Source organism: Capsicum annuum, chromosome 1 (assembly GCF_002878395.1).
Source record: "Capsicum annuum cultivar UCD-10X-F1 chromosome 1, UCD10Xv1.1, whole genome shotgun sequence".
Taxonomy (NCBI): Eukaryota; Viridiplantae; Streptophyta; class Magnoliopsida; order Solanales; family Solanaceae; genus Capsicum; species Capsicum annuum.
Window position 1 is genome coordinate 158,383,495 of NC_061111.1, and position 18,378 is coordinate 158,401,872.

General features: G+C 37.3%; 1 protein-coding gene across 1 annotated transcript; it reads right to left on the reverse strand.

The window, feature by feature from the left end:
* Positions 1-445: 445 nt before the first annotated feature.
* LOC124898383 lies at positions 446-12,337 on the reverse strand. The gene is made up of 5 exons (XM_047412046.1): positions 12,127-12,337; positions 10,551-10,654; positions 4,167-4,683; positions 3,429-3,868; positions 446-1,068 (listed from the first exon to the last, which is right to left on the reverse strand). The coding sequence occupies exons 1-4, from the start codon at positions 12,335-12,337 to the stop codon at positions 3,591-3,593; spliced, it is 1,110 nt and encodes a 369-aa protein (XP_047268002.1). The 3' UTR covers positions 446-1,068; positions 3,429-3,590.
* Between the last annotated feature and the right edge of the window lie 6,041 nt (positions 12,338-18,378).

Genomic DNA, 18,378 nt, shown 5'->3' on the forward strand with positions numbered 1-18,378 from the left:
AATTTCTCCAATATATGACCCCAACAATGTTTCAACACTTCTAATAACTTCCTCACCAAGGTGCCACCAACATATGGAGTCTCAACAAACTCCAATCCAGATGACACCATTGGCCCCATTATGAGTTTTGCTTGTAAAAATGCTCTTGTTGCCGCAGCATTTCCAACTTGCTGCGCTGATCTCACTGCATCTTCAAGCACTTGTCCTTTGGACAGGTTTACTTGGACTGCTACCTTTAGTTGCTTCGTTCCTTACTTTGTGCACTTGGATTGCTTGAATGTAAGTATATCTTCACTAGTTCCTTGAGAACACAGCCTAACAATCCGTAACTCATGTCAAAGCAGTTTATGAATGTAAATCATTCGCTCTTGCTCCTTGAAGCTGATCCTTCTCCGACCAATTGCCTACATTTTTCAGCTGCAGAAGACAAATATGAGAAGAAGGATCACCGAAATGCTCACCTTTGACATCTTTTTTGATTATCAACGCACAAGAACTTTTTTGGTGCAAAGGAAGCTTATATTAAAAACTAAACATAGGTACATGGAGCCATTGCTGGCATAGTTACAACATTAGCTGGTGCTAAAACCCCAGCTGGCTGGCTCATGATAGGGTCATTACAAAAGGAATGGAAAACAAGTGACTACTAGGAAAGGCATTACAAAAAGTGTTAACATGAGGGGCTACATCAGATGATGTACAACAAAAGAAGGGTAGAGAGGGGATGCTGGTGCATCCATGTGCCTTTCGATTTGAAAGAAGAAACTTGTCTTCTGCATCTTCCCAGATCATCTTTGTGACGAAAGTAGGTGCCCCAAGAGACATCGAAAGAGTGAAGTGTCATAGCCTCCCATGTTTTGCCAGCCTATCCACTACTCGGTTCTGCTCCCTGAATACATTTGTTACTGCTGGATTATTCAAGCAGCTGAACAATGACGTGCAGTCATGAAATAAATTTGTTAGCAGAGTTTATAGTTGAAAGGCTATGGATAACCTCTGAGGCGTCAATGTTAATTTGCAGGGGTACGAGTCGCCGTTGATGTGCCAATTCTAATCCTTTAAAGAGTGCTAGTATCTCACAGGAACATTAAAACAATACCAGGTCAACAAGTTACAACGACAACAATAATTATACCTCAGTATAACAAGCAAGTTGAGATAGCCTACGTGAATTCTAACTAACTACACATATCCTCAGTTTAAGTCAATCTCAGTCAACACCATCAACATACCTAGTATAGTTCCACAAGTGGGGTCCGGGGAGGGTAGTGTGTATGCAAATCTTACCCTTACCTTGGGAGGTAGAGAGGTTGTTCTTGATAGACCCTCAGTTCAAGAAAATAACAGGAGGGAAGAAACCAAGGCAAAATACTAAACAAGGAATGACGAAGCATTCTGTATAAGAAACCGTAACTACAATTAAATAATACAATAATTGAAGTATAAGAAAAAATAAATGTATGAAAGAATAAAGCGAGACAACACACAACTACCTACTAAGTCAATCTCAGTACAATATTATAAAACTGCTAGTTTATCTAGCACCGAAAGTTCTCTGCATATTCTACTAACTTATAAGTAGATAACAACTCTAGAAGATTGTAGATAACAAATCTAGAAGATTTTAGCAAACATAATTTGGGGGAGGATACGATAGCTCTAGTTGATTTCATAGGTAACTTGTAAAGTCTTCTATGTTTTTGCAGTCCCCTATGAGGATGTACCACATAGTATGTGGTTGTAAAAGTCACTCTCACCATTTTTTGGATAATGAGCTTTTTGTGAATACAAAAGTTACCCTTGACTAAAAACAAAACGTATGGGAAAAAAATTAAAATATATACATATAATAAAATACATATGTTTGCCTCTATTCAACATAATCAGTTTAAGGCAAAGGGAAAGTTGTTGCAGGAGGCAAGTGTGTATACATTTATGAACTCATAAACAAAATTGTTGTCAAGGCGAGCAGCTGTATCCTCATCATTGCAGAAATTTGTCCTACTCTTACTTTACTTCCTTTTTTTTATAACGGTCATATCCGGGCCAGCTTTCGCACACCTCGACTATATTCACGAGATGCCTGCCACCTCCCGCCAGCAACAAATATTAGGTAACTCTGTCCACCATGGCTAGGACATGAGAAGAATTACCTAGTGGCTTTTTTGTCTCTGGGCTTTGAACCTGAGACCTCAGGTTCTCAACCCACTTCTAGGCCACACCCTTGGGTGTTTTTGCTTCCTTGTTTGGTCTAAGATCTGACAATTTTGTGTTTGAGGTTATAACAGGGAAGGGATTGATCATTTTTAAAATGTTAATTGGACATAGATCCTAGGCGGCCAAAAGAAATCTGAAACCATCCTGTAAAGGAAAAGGAATGCAAATAAAAGTATCCAGATAAAGGAAGCAAAAATGCCAAGAAAATAGGGAACTTGACTTCAAATTAAGCACATTCCTTCTCCTGTTTATTGTAATTTCCAAATTACTTCCTTCCACAGATACCAAATCCTAGTTCTAGTTTCTTTCGCAACACTTATATTCAATGTTGACACATTTGTTTTCATGTCTGGCGTTCTTTTATTAGAGGTAGCCAAAATCTATGTTGCTCGGACTCTTCAAAAATGTCAGCGAGTGCGTAATGGATTCTCAAAAAGCAGAATATGTTTGGAGAGCCCGACACGGGTGTGGCATTGAAAGTGAAGAGTCTGCGCAACCAGAGGCGGAGCCAGAATTTTCAACAAGGGGGTTCAAAATCGAAAAACATAGGCACACGAACTAGCTGAAGGGGGTTCAACATCAATTATATATACATAAAAAAGAATTTTCACTATATAGAAATAGTATAATTTTCCATCGAATGAGGTTCGGATGAACCCCCTAATCACAAGGTGGCTCTGCCACTGCGCGCAACTTAGGCCAAACTACAAGAGCCAGGAAAGTTAAAGTGAGCTGATCAACAAGGAGGGGCATTTCTGTCATTGTATCTAATTAACTTATAATGCTGTTAATGGTCAGTTAATTAGTTCATGAGTCTCAAAGTTATTTAAGTAGTTAGCACTAATGACAGGATAATTAACAAGCCTATAAATGGAATACTTGTAGTCATGCTTCAAAGTGAGTTAAATGAAATAACATTGGCTCTACTCTCTTCTATCAGATTCATTTCTTTCTGTTTCTTCTTCCTTTTCTCAATTCTGTAAATTACAACAAAAGTCCATATTAATTTTTTCAGTCCCCATTTCATTCTCTGAACCAAAAACAAATTATAGGCTAATGGATATTAGGAGAATATCTTTCTTTTACAAGCAAATATGGTTAGAGATTCACAGATATCCAATGTCTTGTTCGATATATGATAAAAGAGGATGTGCACGAAAAGAACATCAACTAGAGCTTGTGCAAAATTGATAGAGCTGAGGAAGACTTACAAGTTATTGATGGCATGATTTTCAGTCTTTATGGTTATCATGTCGTTGGTCAGCTATCAATAAGAGGATTAGCAAGGCTTTCAACAAAGATTTCCGGCGTAAAACACCACTTAAGTTCAGTAACTTTTGGTTGTCTGAGTGAATCATCCTTTGGATTGTATATCATGAAAACTGACCGATAAAAAAGTAAAATTTCACCCATTGGAAAAAGAATGGAGAAAACGATGTGCAATAAGGCGGATAATAGTCATAATTCCCATCATAATCAGGACAATTGATGTTGAACATCTTTGTCCTAGATGCTTTGACTCCATTATCCTTCATAACCCACACATCGGAATGACTTCTCTCATAGTTACTTAGTATGTCAAAATCACTTCCCAAAACTCCCAACATCAAATCAAATTTGCCTTTTCCATAATCGGGTTGCTCTACCATATCTCAAGTCTTATTTGTTAAATCAAAACAAACAATGTTGCAACTATTATAGTATTGTGCTGTTGAACACTTAAAAATGAAGTCCAATAAAGTTTTCCCTTAACAAACTTAGCCGAGCCTTTTATCACATCTCTCTGAAAACCCTGAACCGCTCTCCACTTATCATTCTTCAAACTATAAATTTTAATCTCCGTCTTGTATTTAGTATTATCATCCAACATACTGAAAACAACAACCAACTTATAATCATCACGTGACTCATCATATCCAAAATCATATCTAAAAGAACGATTGCAAATCACCCTGGACATAACTCTCGATTCAGGCAATTTCTTCCACTTCCTAATCGACGGTTCCAAATACATAACTTAACTCCTGAACTAGGCCATTTCTTGTCATTCCTAACCGGTCCGACAAATTTCTCCGTACCGGCCAAACAAATCCCCATTGACAGAATCACACCACCTGATATTACACAATTTTTCATGGGATAATCGATTTCAGATGCCTCGGTAACCGGGTCGTAAAATATGGAACGGAGAGAACAGTCTTTGAGAATGCATATCAAGTCTATAATAACATGGTTGTATTCTTTGTCGTTGGCTGATGATTGAAGATGGATTTTTACGAATTCGGAGCAGGAGATTAAAGCGAGCCATGATTTTGAAACGCATCTCAATTGTAATAGTGATTTCACTGGCAGCTTTGAGAGTACTTCCACTGCGATTTCGTGGGGAAGGGAAGGGATTATTGACGTTGAATGCTGTATTGACGAGCATGGAAATCGGGGTGTGGTTTTTCTTCTCCCTCTGAAGCTCTACTTTCCATTGTAGCCGAAGATTTTAATGGCGACATGGAACTTGGCTAATTAGGGCTTTTTAAAAGAGTATCCAAAACCTTTTAGTTTTATTTTTTCCCGCTCGGTGTCCGCATTGGAGCTTAACAAATTTAAATTCACTGGAGTGACACTCCAACAGGATTTCTACAGCTCAAACTTGAGAGTTTCTGCACCACAACTCATATTGATAAAATGGTGAAATGGTCTCTAGTCCCTTGTACTTATTTTTATTTGTAAAGTGAACACCTCTACTTAATCCTTTGTCATCTTACCACTTCACGCCATCAAAATTTAAGATTTTAAAACCTTTTGATCATGTGTGTGACTCACTATCCCTAAAAGAATGTCACATCATATCTATATCATATACACATCACATAAATCAATAACATATTATAATATCTTCACTAATTAATTTGTTGAATTATTAATCAATAATATTAAACAAACAATAAAATAATAAATTAAAAAATTACTTTTTTAAAATAAAAGTCATCGCCATCATTATTTAAAAAATATAAATAACAATTTATATCATATTGATATAACTTAATCAATTTATAATATAAATCAAAGTTTATATATCATAAAATTACGATTCGAAATTATAAAATCTCGTAATTTATATTATAAAGTCAAAAAATTCAACAACGAAGATGAAATTTTGACTTGAGATTTCGCCTATATATCATATAATAAGAAACTTCAAAAACAAAAAATTTCATCTCTACTATTATTTAAGAAAATTCATCTATACCATTAAATAAAAAATAAAAATTTATTTTTAAAATAAAACTCATCTCCATCATTATTTAAAAATTTAAGATAACAATTTATATCATATTAATATAACTTAATTAATTTAAAATATAAATTAAAATTTATATATTATAAAATATAGGGGAAAATGGTTTGGCTATTGTGGTTGGAGGGGGATGGGGGAGGGAAGGGGAAAGGGTCGCTGGTGTAGTGGTGGGGGACGGGGACGGCGAGGGGAGGAAAGGTTGACTGGTGTGGTGGTAATGGTATTGCTTGGGGTTGGTGGTGGTGTTACGTGGGGGTTAGGGATGGGTAAGGGGATCGGGGGATGATGGAGGGCGCTGAACGGGGTAAGGGATAAGGAGCGTGCTAACGGGTTGGGGCATGGGGGACCCCCCGTGTTCTTTTATTTATTTTTTAAAGAATTTATTATTTTTAAATAAAGAATACTTAATCACACGCTTAAAAATGCGTGTAGACACGCATTTTGCCAACTCAACAATCTAATGCCACATTTGAGTAAGAAGAGTTTAAAATCTTGTATTTTGATGTATTGAAAGGTTTAAATGACAAAAAGGTAAGTAGAAGTATCTACTTTACAAACTCGGATAAGTACAAAGTCCATCAGACCATTCGCCTTAAGAAATTAATAAATACACTCCTTATTAAAAAAAAAAATAGATATTCGTTAATACTCTCTTTATTCATTTTTTACTTGTCACATTTTGAATTGACAAAAACATTAATAAAATAATGTTTGATATAACTAGTTTATCATATCACCCTATAAATTGATATTTAGAATATTATATCTTGAAAATGATTTGGAGAATAAACAATTAATCATAAGGTAAAGCAGAAAAGATCCTATTTTTTTCTTGATATGACACAACCCGAACTAGGGTCTGGCCATGACGGACATCTCGAACCATAAAGGTCTGGGCGTCCTACTCTATCTGGTAATCATGCACAACATTCACATAATAAAAGGAGATGCAGAAATATAATTTGATACGGAAACATGGTCATACGCTGGATTTAGTTTAAAAATAAGGAATGAAATCCGAACTCAACTAAACAACATCTGGAACAGAATGCGAAATCTATACTATAAGAAAATCTAACAACTATCTGAAAGTTGGGACAAGGCACCCAGTAGACCAAAACAACGGAATAACATAATCTGAAATAACAGGCCTTCTGGAATAAAGAAGGCTCACCACTGCACAGATCACTTCTCTCTGGGATACTCTACTGATTAGCCGGACCCTTAGACTGAGTTTCCGAATCTGGGAGGTAGGGGATCAATACAGATGTACTAGTATGCAGAGCAAATCCAAAATAATAATTTATATTCAACATATATGAGAGCAATTTAAAAACAATTCATAAACGTATCATATAGTAAGAAATCTCATGAGCATTTCTGAAAGACTCTGAAATAAAATCATCTGAACTCCGAGACATTCTTTGTTTTACTTCTGCGCTAGGTGGTATATCCTACAACTCTGAAATTTCATGAGCCATATGAAATCTGCCATTGACTCGGCGGGGCAGCCTCCAACCCAAGTGTGCCGCAAGGTTTGGAGTCTCTGACTCTGCTACGCTACACGATCGTCGTCAGCGTAAAAATAATATACCCGGATCGGCAAATCACGGTTTTAGGTTAAGATTTACTTGAACTCTAGCCCTCTTCGGGCAACCACCTAACTCTCTTTATGCCCATTTTTAACTCTTTAAGACATACATTCTCTGAAAACATACTCTGAAAACTCTAACTCTATTATGGCATATATTTATATGGTATCGTCTTACCATTGACTTGCAAGTCACATCTCTGAGCCATTATTTGCATCTAATAATCTCTATTTCAAAACGTAAATCTGGGGCCACCATATCAATAAATCATTTCAAGAAACTCTTTCTTAAAGCTCATGTAAACATATGGAAGAAACTCTCTTTTTCACCATTTCAAATACACAAGGTGGTCATGTCAAAGATATCAATCATATGCAGTTCTTTCTTTTTAAGACAAGGACAAAATCATAACAAGAAGCTCCCTCTCATCATCATAAAAATCATATTAAATACTTAAATATTGAAAAAATCCCCTTCAAAACATTAAACAAGCATCTCAAATCATTCCCAACAAGTTCATCAACTCTAAATCATCAAAGAGAGGGGTTTCAATAATAATGCTCTTAATCAAATCTTCAACATCATACATATTCATATAAGTTTAAGTCAATTTAAGGGGTAAAGACCTAAAGACCAAAACAATAATATCATCAACACACCCAAGATGCGAAATTTAAATCATAAGTTTCAAAACCCCTTTAAAATTCATGTTTTATAATCTTTAAATCATGTTCTGGTGTTGATAAGCCCATGTAAATTTTAGGATAAACCCCATGTACCTCTATTTGGGAAATTAAAGGATGATTCTTGATGCCCACGGCTTGGGGATTCCAAATCTTCAATCAATTTCTAAAACCCACAATTGAATCTTGAGTTGTTTGGTTTTTCTTGTTTGAAACCCTAAGGAGTGTTCTTGATGGTTTCTGATGAAAATATTAATAATGAGGTCATTTGGGATTAAAATCTCGTGTTTAAGCTGATAAGGGGGTGAAAAATACCCAATATATCCTTAATGAGATAGAATAAAAATATAACTGGGAGCCCAATTTTATGGACCACCGCAACGCGCCACGATCGCGGTGGCTCACTGAAAATTGACGAATAGGATTTTTAAGGTTACCGCAATGTGGAGCCATCACGTTGTCCCACGAGTTGGGACCTGGAAATTCAGTGCGACGCGCCACAATCGCGCTATGCTACTAAAATTTGACAATTGCTAAATAGGCCCACCCTGCGACGCGCCAAACACCAAAATGATAGTGTTTTATGATTAGGACTTAAATTAGCCATAATTTCTTGCCCGAGTATCGGATTTGGGCAAATCTTATATCGACAGAAATCTCATTCAATTTCCCACATGATAAAAATTTGAAATTATGGAAATTATATATGGTTTAAACTTTACTTATTTTGGAAGCCAAAGATGAGACTAAGTTTCTTTGACACTATTCTAGTCATTTAACTCTAAGAGCATATTGCCATGAGATAACGCATGGATGATTTTGTAGGGTGTTACATTATCCCCCTTTGGGATTATTCATCCCCGAATGATGACACGGAACACATACAAGCACGATTTAAGGTACACTAAGGCCATAAAAGAATAAGACAAGGATCGTACCTTCTATTTTGTCATTCACTGGATTAAATAAGTCTGGGTATCCATCTCTCATGTCATTTTCTGATTCCCAAGTTGCTTCTTCAACTTTCTGATTTTTCCCCAACACTTTGACCGAGGCTATTTCTTTGCTCCTCAGTTTCCTAACTTGGCAATCCAAGACTGCCACGGGCTCTTCTTCATAGGGTAAGGAGTCTGTCAATTTGACTTTCTCTACAGGCAACACTAATGAATGGTCTCCAATATATTTCTTCAACATGGATATGTGAAATACCGGATGAACAAAACCCAAACTTGCAGGCAACTCTAACTCGTACGCAACTCCACCTATCCTTCTCAAAATATGGTATGGCCCTATATAGCGAGGACTCAGCATACCTTTCTTCCCGAATCGCATAACTTCCTTCACAGGGAAGACTTTGAGGAACACCTAATCACCAACCTCAAACTCTAAGTCTCTTCTCCTAACATCGGCGTAGGATTTTTGTCTACTCTGGGCTGTTTTAAGTCATTCTTTAATAATTTTCACGTCCTTCATCGCCTGATAAATAAGATTAGGCCTGAACAATCGAGTCTCACCCACTTCATACCAGCCTATTGGTGATCTACATCTTCTCCTATACAAAGCTTCAAATGGAGCCATCTTAATACTGGTATGGTCGCTTTTATTATAAGCGAACTCTATCAACGACAAGTGATCTACCCAGCTACCTTTGAAGTCAATTACATAAGCCCTCAATATATCCTCAAGGGTCTGAATGGTGTGCTCAGCTTGCCCATCAGTCTGATGGTGGAAAGTAGTACTCAGGTTCACTTGGGTACCTAAACCCTTTGAAAAGACCTTCAAAACTGTGAAGAGAATTGCGTACCTCTGTCAGATATGATGGATACAGGTGCCCTATGCAAATGAACTATCTCCTCAATGTAAAGCTTGGCATAATCATCTCCCGAATAGTTGATCCTCATAGGCAGAAAATGTGCTGACTTGGTCAGCCTGTCAACAATTACCCAAATAGAATCATATTGGTTTTGGGACCTCGGAAGTCCCATAATGAAATCCATATTGATCATTTCCCATTTCTATAAGGGCAAGTCAATCTCTTGGGAAGTACCACCAGGCCTCATATGTTCTATCTTAACTTGTTGATAGTTCAAACACTTGGCGACATAGTTAGCCACATCGTGCTTCATATTGTTCCACCAATAAATGGTTTTTTGATCATGATACATCTTGGTAGAGCCTGGGTGAACAACATACCTCAAAGTGTGAGCTTCATCAAGGATTCTCTTCCGCAGACCATCTACATCTGGCACACACAATCTACCCTGATATCTCAAAATACCATCACCACAAATTTCAAAGGACATTACCTTCTGTTGACCCACATCTTTCTTTATCTATATCAAGATAGGATCTTCAATCTGCTTCTCTTTGACTTCTGCACAAAGGGATGATTTAGCTAACTACCCCTCTATCTTCAGAATCTAAGAGTCACACTCCAAAATTTGCTAGTCGGTGAATATCCTTTACCATCTCTCTATTCCCTTCTTCAACATGAGAAAAACTACCCATATACAACCTGCTAAGGGCGTCAGCTACCACATTTGCCTTGCCCGGATGATAGTGCAGGCTCTTGTCATAATCCTTTAGCAATTTTATCCAGCGCCGTTTACTGAGGTTCAATTCTTTCTGCGAGAAAACATACTGTAAACTCTTATGGTCAGTGAAAACATCAACATGCACCCCATAAAGATAATGCCACCAGATTTTAAGTGCAAACACCACAGCCGCTAACTCCAAGTTATGGATGGTGTAATTTCGCTCATGTACCTTCAACTGCCTGGATGCATAATCCACTACCTTACCGTTCTGCATAAGTACACACCCAAGCCCCACGCGGGACGCATCATAGTACACAATAAACCCTTTCGTACCTTCCGAAAGACTCAAAACAAGAGCAATTGTTAACCTATCTTTTAACTTCTTAAAACTATTCTCACGGGAGTCAAACCACACAAATTTCACCTTTTTTTGAGTCAACTTAGTAAGTGGTGCATCCATGGAAGAAAAACTCTCTACAAATCTTCTATAATACCATGCCAAACCCAAAAAGCTCCGAATATCGATTAGAGTCGTGGGTCTGGGCTATTTTCTCACTGCCTCAATCTTCTGGGGATCAACCTTAATCCCGTCACTAGACACGATATGCCCCAAGAAAGCAATAACATTAAGCCAGAATTCGCACTTAGAAAATTTCGCATACAGCTCATTATCTTTGAGAGTTTTAAGAATGATTCGGAGGTGATTGACATGGTCCTCCTCACTCTTAGAATAAATCAGAATATCATTAATGAAAACTATAACAAACAGATCTAGAAACTGATGAAACACCCTGTTCATAAGATCTATAAAGGCTGCAGGGACGTTAGTCAACCAGAAAGACATGGCTAAGAATTCATAATGATTGTATCTAGTTCGGAAAGCTGTTTTGGGAACATCTGACTCTCTAACCTTCAACTGATGATATCCCAAATAAAGGTCTATCTTTGAAAAACATTTAGCACCCTAAAGCTGGTAAAAAAGATCATCAATCCTAGGAAGAGGATATTTATTTTTAATTGTGACCTTATTCAACTGACGGTAATCTATGCACATACGAAGGGAACCATCTTTATTTCGTACGTAGAGTACAGGTGTACCCCAGGGAGAAACACTAGGATGGATAAAACCTTTATCTAGAAGATCTGCTAGCTGATCTTTCAACTCTTTCAACTCTTTCAACTCTGCTGGAGCCATTCTACATGGTGAAATAGAGATGGGACGAGTATCTGACAATAAATTAATGCCAAAATCTATCTCCCTATCAGGTGGTGTTCCTGGGAGATCATTTGGAAAGACTTCTGGGAACTCATGTACTACCGAGATAGATGAAAAGGAAGGACTTTCGGTATTACAATATTTAACCCGAATAAGATGGTACAAACAAACTTTGGAAATAAGTTTACGGGCTCTGAGAAAAGATATAAAGTTCCCTCTAGGCGCTAAAGAATGCCCCTCCCATTCTATCTCTGGTTCATTTAGAAAAGAAAAAGTGACTCATCGGGTTCTACAATTTAATATGGCATAGCACAAATGAAGCCAGTCCATCCCTAGGATAGCATCAAAATCAAGCATGTCTAAGCCTATGAGGTCTACCACTGTATCCCGACCATAAACAGTGACCACAAAATTTCTATATAGTCTTCTAGCCACCACAAATCCCCCACCAGAGTGGAAACAGAAAAAAGCTCAGCAATCACATCGGGTTCAAACCCAAAACCAACAGCCACATAAGGGGTCGTATATGAAAGGGTAGACCCAGGATCAAGTAACACATAAACATCATGGGAAAATATTTATAATATACCAGTAACTATATCCGGTGAGGCCTCTACCTCTTGGCGGTAGGTTAAGGCATACAATTGATTGTGGCCGTTTTCGGCGGCTAAAGTGGCACCCTTCTGAGGTGGTGGTGGTGCAGAAGAATTAGCCTGTGACTTGTCTCTACCAATATTACCCTTTGCTACCAAACAGTCTCTCTGGATATGGCCTGGTTGGCCGTATGAATAACATACCATAGCGCCAAACTGACATCTCCCTGGATGATTTCTCCTGCATTTCTCACAGTGCGGGTATATCTGAGAGGTCTGAGCTATACTTTCTTGAGACTATGAACCCTGTATCCTCGGCCCCTGGCTATACTGAAAATCTTGAGTGCGCTGTCCGGCTGGGGGTGTGGTCACCGGGGCACTGGCTGTAGACTGCGCATTACCCCAATTCTTCTTTTTTTGCCATTTGTTAACCCAATTCCCACTCTGCTGCTGGATTAGCTCTGGTCTGCTATTTTGGCTCTGTTTGCCTGTCTGTCCTTTTCTCTAAATTCAGTGATCTTCTTTTTCTTTTCCTCAACTTACTGCATGTGGACTGACAGTCTGGCAAAATTCATGTCCTGATTCAACATTGTTCCCCGACATGCAAACACTAAGTCATCTGAAAGGCCGGATGCAAATTTCCTCATTCGGGCTCTCATGTTACTAGTAATCTCTGGAGCATAACAGCTAGTTGGTTGAACTTCAGAGTGTACTCCTGGACACTCATCTTTCCCCACTTTAGATTCATAAACTCTTCGGCTTTGGACTCCCTCAACTAGAGAGAAAAGAATCAATCGAGAAAGGCTTTCATGAACTTGGCCCAAACTGTGGGCTCGGCATGCTCACTCTCTGAATCTCCCCACTCGTTATACCATTGGTTCGCTACATCCTTAAGCTGTGAAGCTACAAACTCAACCCCCTCTACTTTATCTACATGCATCACCTTAAAGATCTTTTCCATTTCATCTATAAACTCTTGTGGATCCTCTTCTACCTTAGTACTAGTAAACTTGGGAGGGTTTGTCCTCATGAATTGGCCTATTCATATAGCCTCAAACGTAACAGATGCAGACCCAATATCTTCTGACCGTTGAGTTTGTGTGGATACCAACTGTGCAAGCATGTGAATGGACTGTCTGAATTCTACATTAGATACTTCTCTCTCACGAGACTGAGTGTGGTTAGTCCCTATCCGGACAGCTTTGGGTGCCCTAGGTAGGTTGGTCTGAGTAAGTGGGACTCCTGGAGTAGTATCAATCTCAAGAGTCTGAGCTCTGTTTTGGGTCCTCATCCCATGAGTAGGACGGACCTCATCTGTTGAGCATTCTGATCGTTAGTACGATGGGGAGGCATGATTGTTTTTCTGAAATGCAAGAGATCACGGATTAGATGACAGATTAGACTCAAATATTCCTAAATGCCTAGTAGCCTCCTGCTTATAAGTGTGGCGCGCTACATACCCATAAACAAGATAATACCTGACACAATTTTGCAGATACCCTGGGACCATGAACTGTGCTCTGATACCAAGTTTGTCACGATCCAAACTGGGGCTTGGCTGTAACGAACATCCCAAACCATGAAGGCCCGAACGTCTTACTCTATCTGGTAATCATGCACAACATTCGTATAATAAAAGGAGATGCAGAAATATAATCTGATACGGAAACATGGTCATACGCTGGATTTAGTTTAACAATAAGGAATGAAATCCGAACTTAACTAAACAACATCTGGAACAGTCTGCGAAAACTCTACTATATGAAAATCTAACAACTATCTGAAAGTTAGGACAAGGCCCCCAATAGACCAAAACAACGGAATAACATAATCTGAAATAACAGTCCTTTTGGAACAAAGAAGGCTCACCACTGCACAGATCACTTCTCTCTGGGATACTCTACTGATTAGGCGGACCCTTAGACTGAGCCTCCAAACCTAGGAGGTAGGGGGTTAATACAGATGTACTGGTACGTAGATTAAATCCAAAATAATAATTTATATTCAACATATGTGAGAGCAGTTTAAAAATAGTTCATAAACATATCATATAGTAAGAAATCTCATGGGCATTTCTGAAAGACTCTAAAAGAAAATCATTGAACTATGAGACATTCTTTGTTTTACTTCTGCACTAGGTGGTATAGCCTACAACTCTAAAATTCCACGGGCCATATGAAATTCGCCATTGACTCGACAGGGAAGCCTCCAACTCAAGTGTGCCGTAAGGGTTGGAGTCTCTGACTCTACTAGGCTACACGATCGTCGCCAGCGTAAAAATAATATACCCGGATCGGCAAATCACGGTTTTAGGGAAGAGTTACTTGAACTGTAGCCCTCTTCAGGCAACCACCTAACTCTCTTTATGCCCATTTTTAACTCTTTAAGACATGTATTCTCTGAAAACATACTCTGAAAACTCTAACTCTGTTATGGCATATATTTATATGGTATCGTCTTACCATTGACTTGCAAGTCACATCTCTGAGCCATTATTAGCATATAATAATCTCTGTTTCAAAACGTAAATCTGGGACTACCATATCAATAAATCATTTCAAGAAACTCTTTCTTAAAGCTTATGTAAACATATGCAAGAAACTCTCTTTTTCACCATTTCAAATATACAAGGTGGTCATGTCAAAGATATCAATCATATGCAATTCTTTCTTTTTAAGACAAGGACAAAATTATAACAAGAAACTCCCTCTTATCATCATAAAAATCATGTTAAATACTTAAATATTGAAAAGATCCCCTTCAAAACATTAAACAAGCATCTCAAATCATTCCCAACAAGTTCATCAACTCTAAATCATTAAACAAAGGGGTTTCAATAATAATGCTCTCAATCAAATCTTCAAAATCATACATATTCATATAAGTTTAAATCAATTTAAGGGGGAAAAGCCTAAAGACCAAAAAAATAATATCATCAACACACCCAAGATGCGAAATTTAAATCATAAGTTCCAAAACCCCTTTAAAATTCATGCTTGGTAATCTTTAAATCATGTTCTACTGTTGATAAACCCATATAATTTTTAGGATAAACTCCACGTACCTCTATTTAGGAAATTAAAGGATGATTCTTGATGCCCATGACTTAGGTATTCTAAATCTTCAATTACTTCTAAAACCCACGGTTGAATTTTGAGTTGTTTGATTTTTCTTGTTTGAAACCCTAAGGAGTGTTCTTGATGGTGTCTGATGAAAACATTAATAATGAGGTCATTTGGGATTAAAATCTCGTATTTAAGATGATAAGGGGGTGAAAAATACCCAATATGCCCTTAATGAGATGGAATAAAAATATAACTGGGAGGCCAATTTTATGGACCACCGCGACGCGCCACGATCGCAGTGGCTCACTGGAAATTGACGAATGGAATTTTTAAGGTCACTGCGACGCAGAGCCATCGTGTTGTCCCACTGGTTGAGACCTGAAACTTCAGTGCGACGCGCCACAATCGCGCTATGCTACTGGAATATGACAATTGCTAAATAGGCCCACTCCGCGATGCGCCAAGCATCAAAATGATGGTGTTTTATGATTAAGACTTAAATTAGCCATAACTTCTTGCCCGAGTATCGAATTTGGGCAAATCTTATATCGACGGAAAGCTCATTCAATTTTTCATACGATAAAAATTTAAAATTAGGGAAATTATATATGGTTTAAACTTTACTCATTTTGAAAGCCAAAAATGAGACTGTGTCTCTTTGACACTATTCTAGTCATCTAACTCTAAGAGCATATTACCACGAGCTAATGCATGGACGATTTTGTAGGGTGTTACATGATATATCAAAAGTGACAAGTAAATATAATAATTTAATTTAGAAACAAGTGACAAGTAGTAAAAGTGAAGAACATTTTACATAATTAATATCTTTTAATGCATTTTAATAGTGTGTATAATATAACTTTTAATTTATCAAAATTTATAGCTTGACTTTAACTTTAATTACCAAACCTCTTCTTTTTCACTTTGTCTCTCCCCTTTCCCGTCCTCCTTGTCTTTTTCGGGACACTCACGATGCAGGAGCAACCGACAAGCAATGCAACAACAATCTACGCAATTCATTGTCTCTTCATTTTTATACTATTTCGGTTAAGCTCTGGTGAATCAGAGTAAACTAACAACATCGGTCAAACCATTTTTCCATTATATCTTTCACGATTTCTCTCTATAAATGATATTTCAGCCATCATGTTGATTTTTTCAGATCTGGCAAAAAAATTATTTCAATGATTTTAATTTATTTTTGGAGTTTTAATCCATGGAGAAAACAATGTAGAGAGTTAAAAAGAGAGGGGGCTGATTTGTCGTTGTTGGTTTGCTCTGGCTCATCGGAGCTTGAAGCTCCTTGTCATCATATAAATTTTAATTATATTATTTCAAATAAATATCGTGAATTAATATAATTGGATTAATTATTTAAACCCAAATAAATATGGGTTTAATTAAAGTCCAATTTTCATTGGGCTAGTCCATTAATTTGGGCTACAAATAATGAGTCTATTTTGCTAAGATCAAAATGTTATTTTATTCTAGAGCCTTGGTGCCATGTGACGAATAATGTGACATGCCAAGTCAAGTGAATGAGCCAATAAAACCACGCCACGTGTCAAAATGATGCAGTAGACCTTGTACAATTAAAGCTTATAAAAAGACGCCTTGTCACCTAAATTTGATTGGTCAAAAGAAGTTTATCTTCACTGTGACTCTTTACTTTCTACAACTATAAATAGGAGTCTCATAATTCAGAAAAGGGAGAACAATTCTAACAAGAAGTAAGAGAAAGCTCCTGGATCAAATACCGTAATTTCTCTACAAAGCTTACATTCAAATTCAGTTCATCAAGATTCAAGATCAAGACTGTAAGATTCAAGAACAAGCCCAAAATCCCTTGAATTCAAGTACAAGTCAAGATCAAATTCATCACATCCGCAAATCAAGCTCAAATTCAAGATCAAGTTCGAAGCCTTTGAATTTATATTTGAAAAGGCAAATCAGAGAATTTATAGAGATTGTAACACTAACATATTGAAACTAATAAAATGATTGTTGTAATATTTTTATTATCAAGATTATTATTATTTTTTGGTCTCGAATTTTATTATCTAACAAATTCTGGAACGTCCACTGGGACAATCTTTTCCTCTCATCTCAAGTTTTCTAATATCTAAGTTTAAGAACACTGAAATAACTTCCAAGAAGGTAAATTATCAATCAAATGCTTCTAACGTTGTTGATTCCAAATACTCTGCTAAACTAGAGAACATCATTGGTGTTACTTTTGTAAGATTTGGAGCTGTCATAAGGAGTAAGGCCAACATGATAGGACAACATAAACATCAAGTGTAAAGCCAACATGATAGGACAACAAACACATTAAGTGTCGTCCGTGACAACTTTAATTTTTGGATATTCAACCCCAAAAGAATCAAGATCCTACGCAAGCACTTTATAAGAAGGAAGCAATGTGGCAGAAACACTTAGGAAGACTTTAACTCTACTTGAGCACTCTAATTCGAAATACTCTGGTGCAAAGGACATTGGTCGTTCAACCAACGCGACTTTTCACTTACATCACATAATCCAAGTATTTTAAAGATCAATTTATGCGATAATCTGTGTTACTCTCCAGTGTCTTCAGTGATCATACAAGTAATGGTAATTGGCACCTCTTCTATGGAGAAACAACTTACAAACCTGACAAAGACAATTGAGGGTCTAACCAAATATGTGCAGAATCAAGACGCTTGGATTGATAAGTTGGTGAATAGGATGAATGAATTAATAGATGGAGAGTCCATCCATGCACCAGGAAAATCTCCCAGAAGTTCACGCGACAGAATATCCTATAAAACAAACATCACCAGCTAAGGAGAAACAAGTTTCTTTTGAGGGAATGATCCCGATTAATCAATTGAGGGAGTTCATCGAAGGCACCCTTAAAGACAAGTATGATGTTTTCACCAAGTTTGCCTTGGCATACGACAAGTCCTACAATGCGAGGATTGATAGTTTAAAATTGCTTGTTGGCTATCAACCCCCTAAATTTCAACAATTTGAGGGAAAAGAAAATTTGAAGCAACATGTTGTGCACTTTGTTGAGACATGTAATAATGTTGAAACTTACGGTGACTATCTTGTCAAATAATTTATCCGTTCCATAATGGAAAATACCTTTGATTGGTACACAGACCTTGAGCCTAATTTCATTGATAGTTTGGAGCA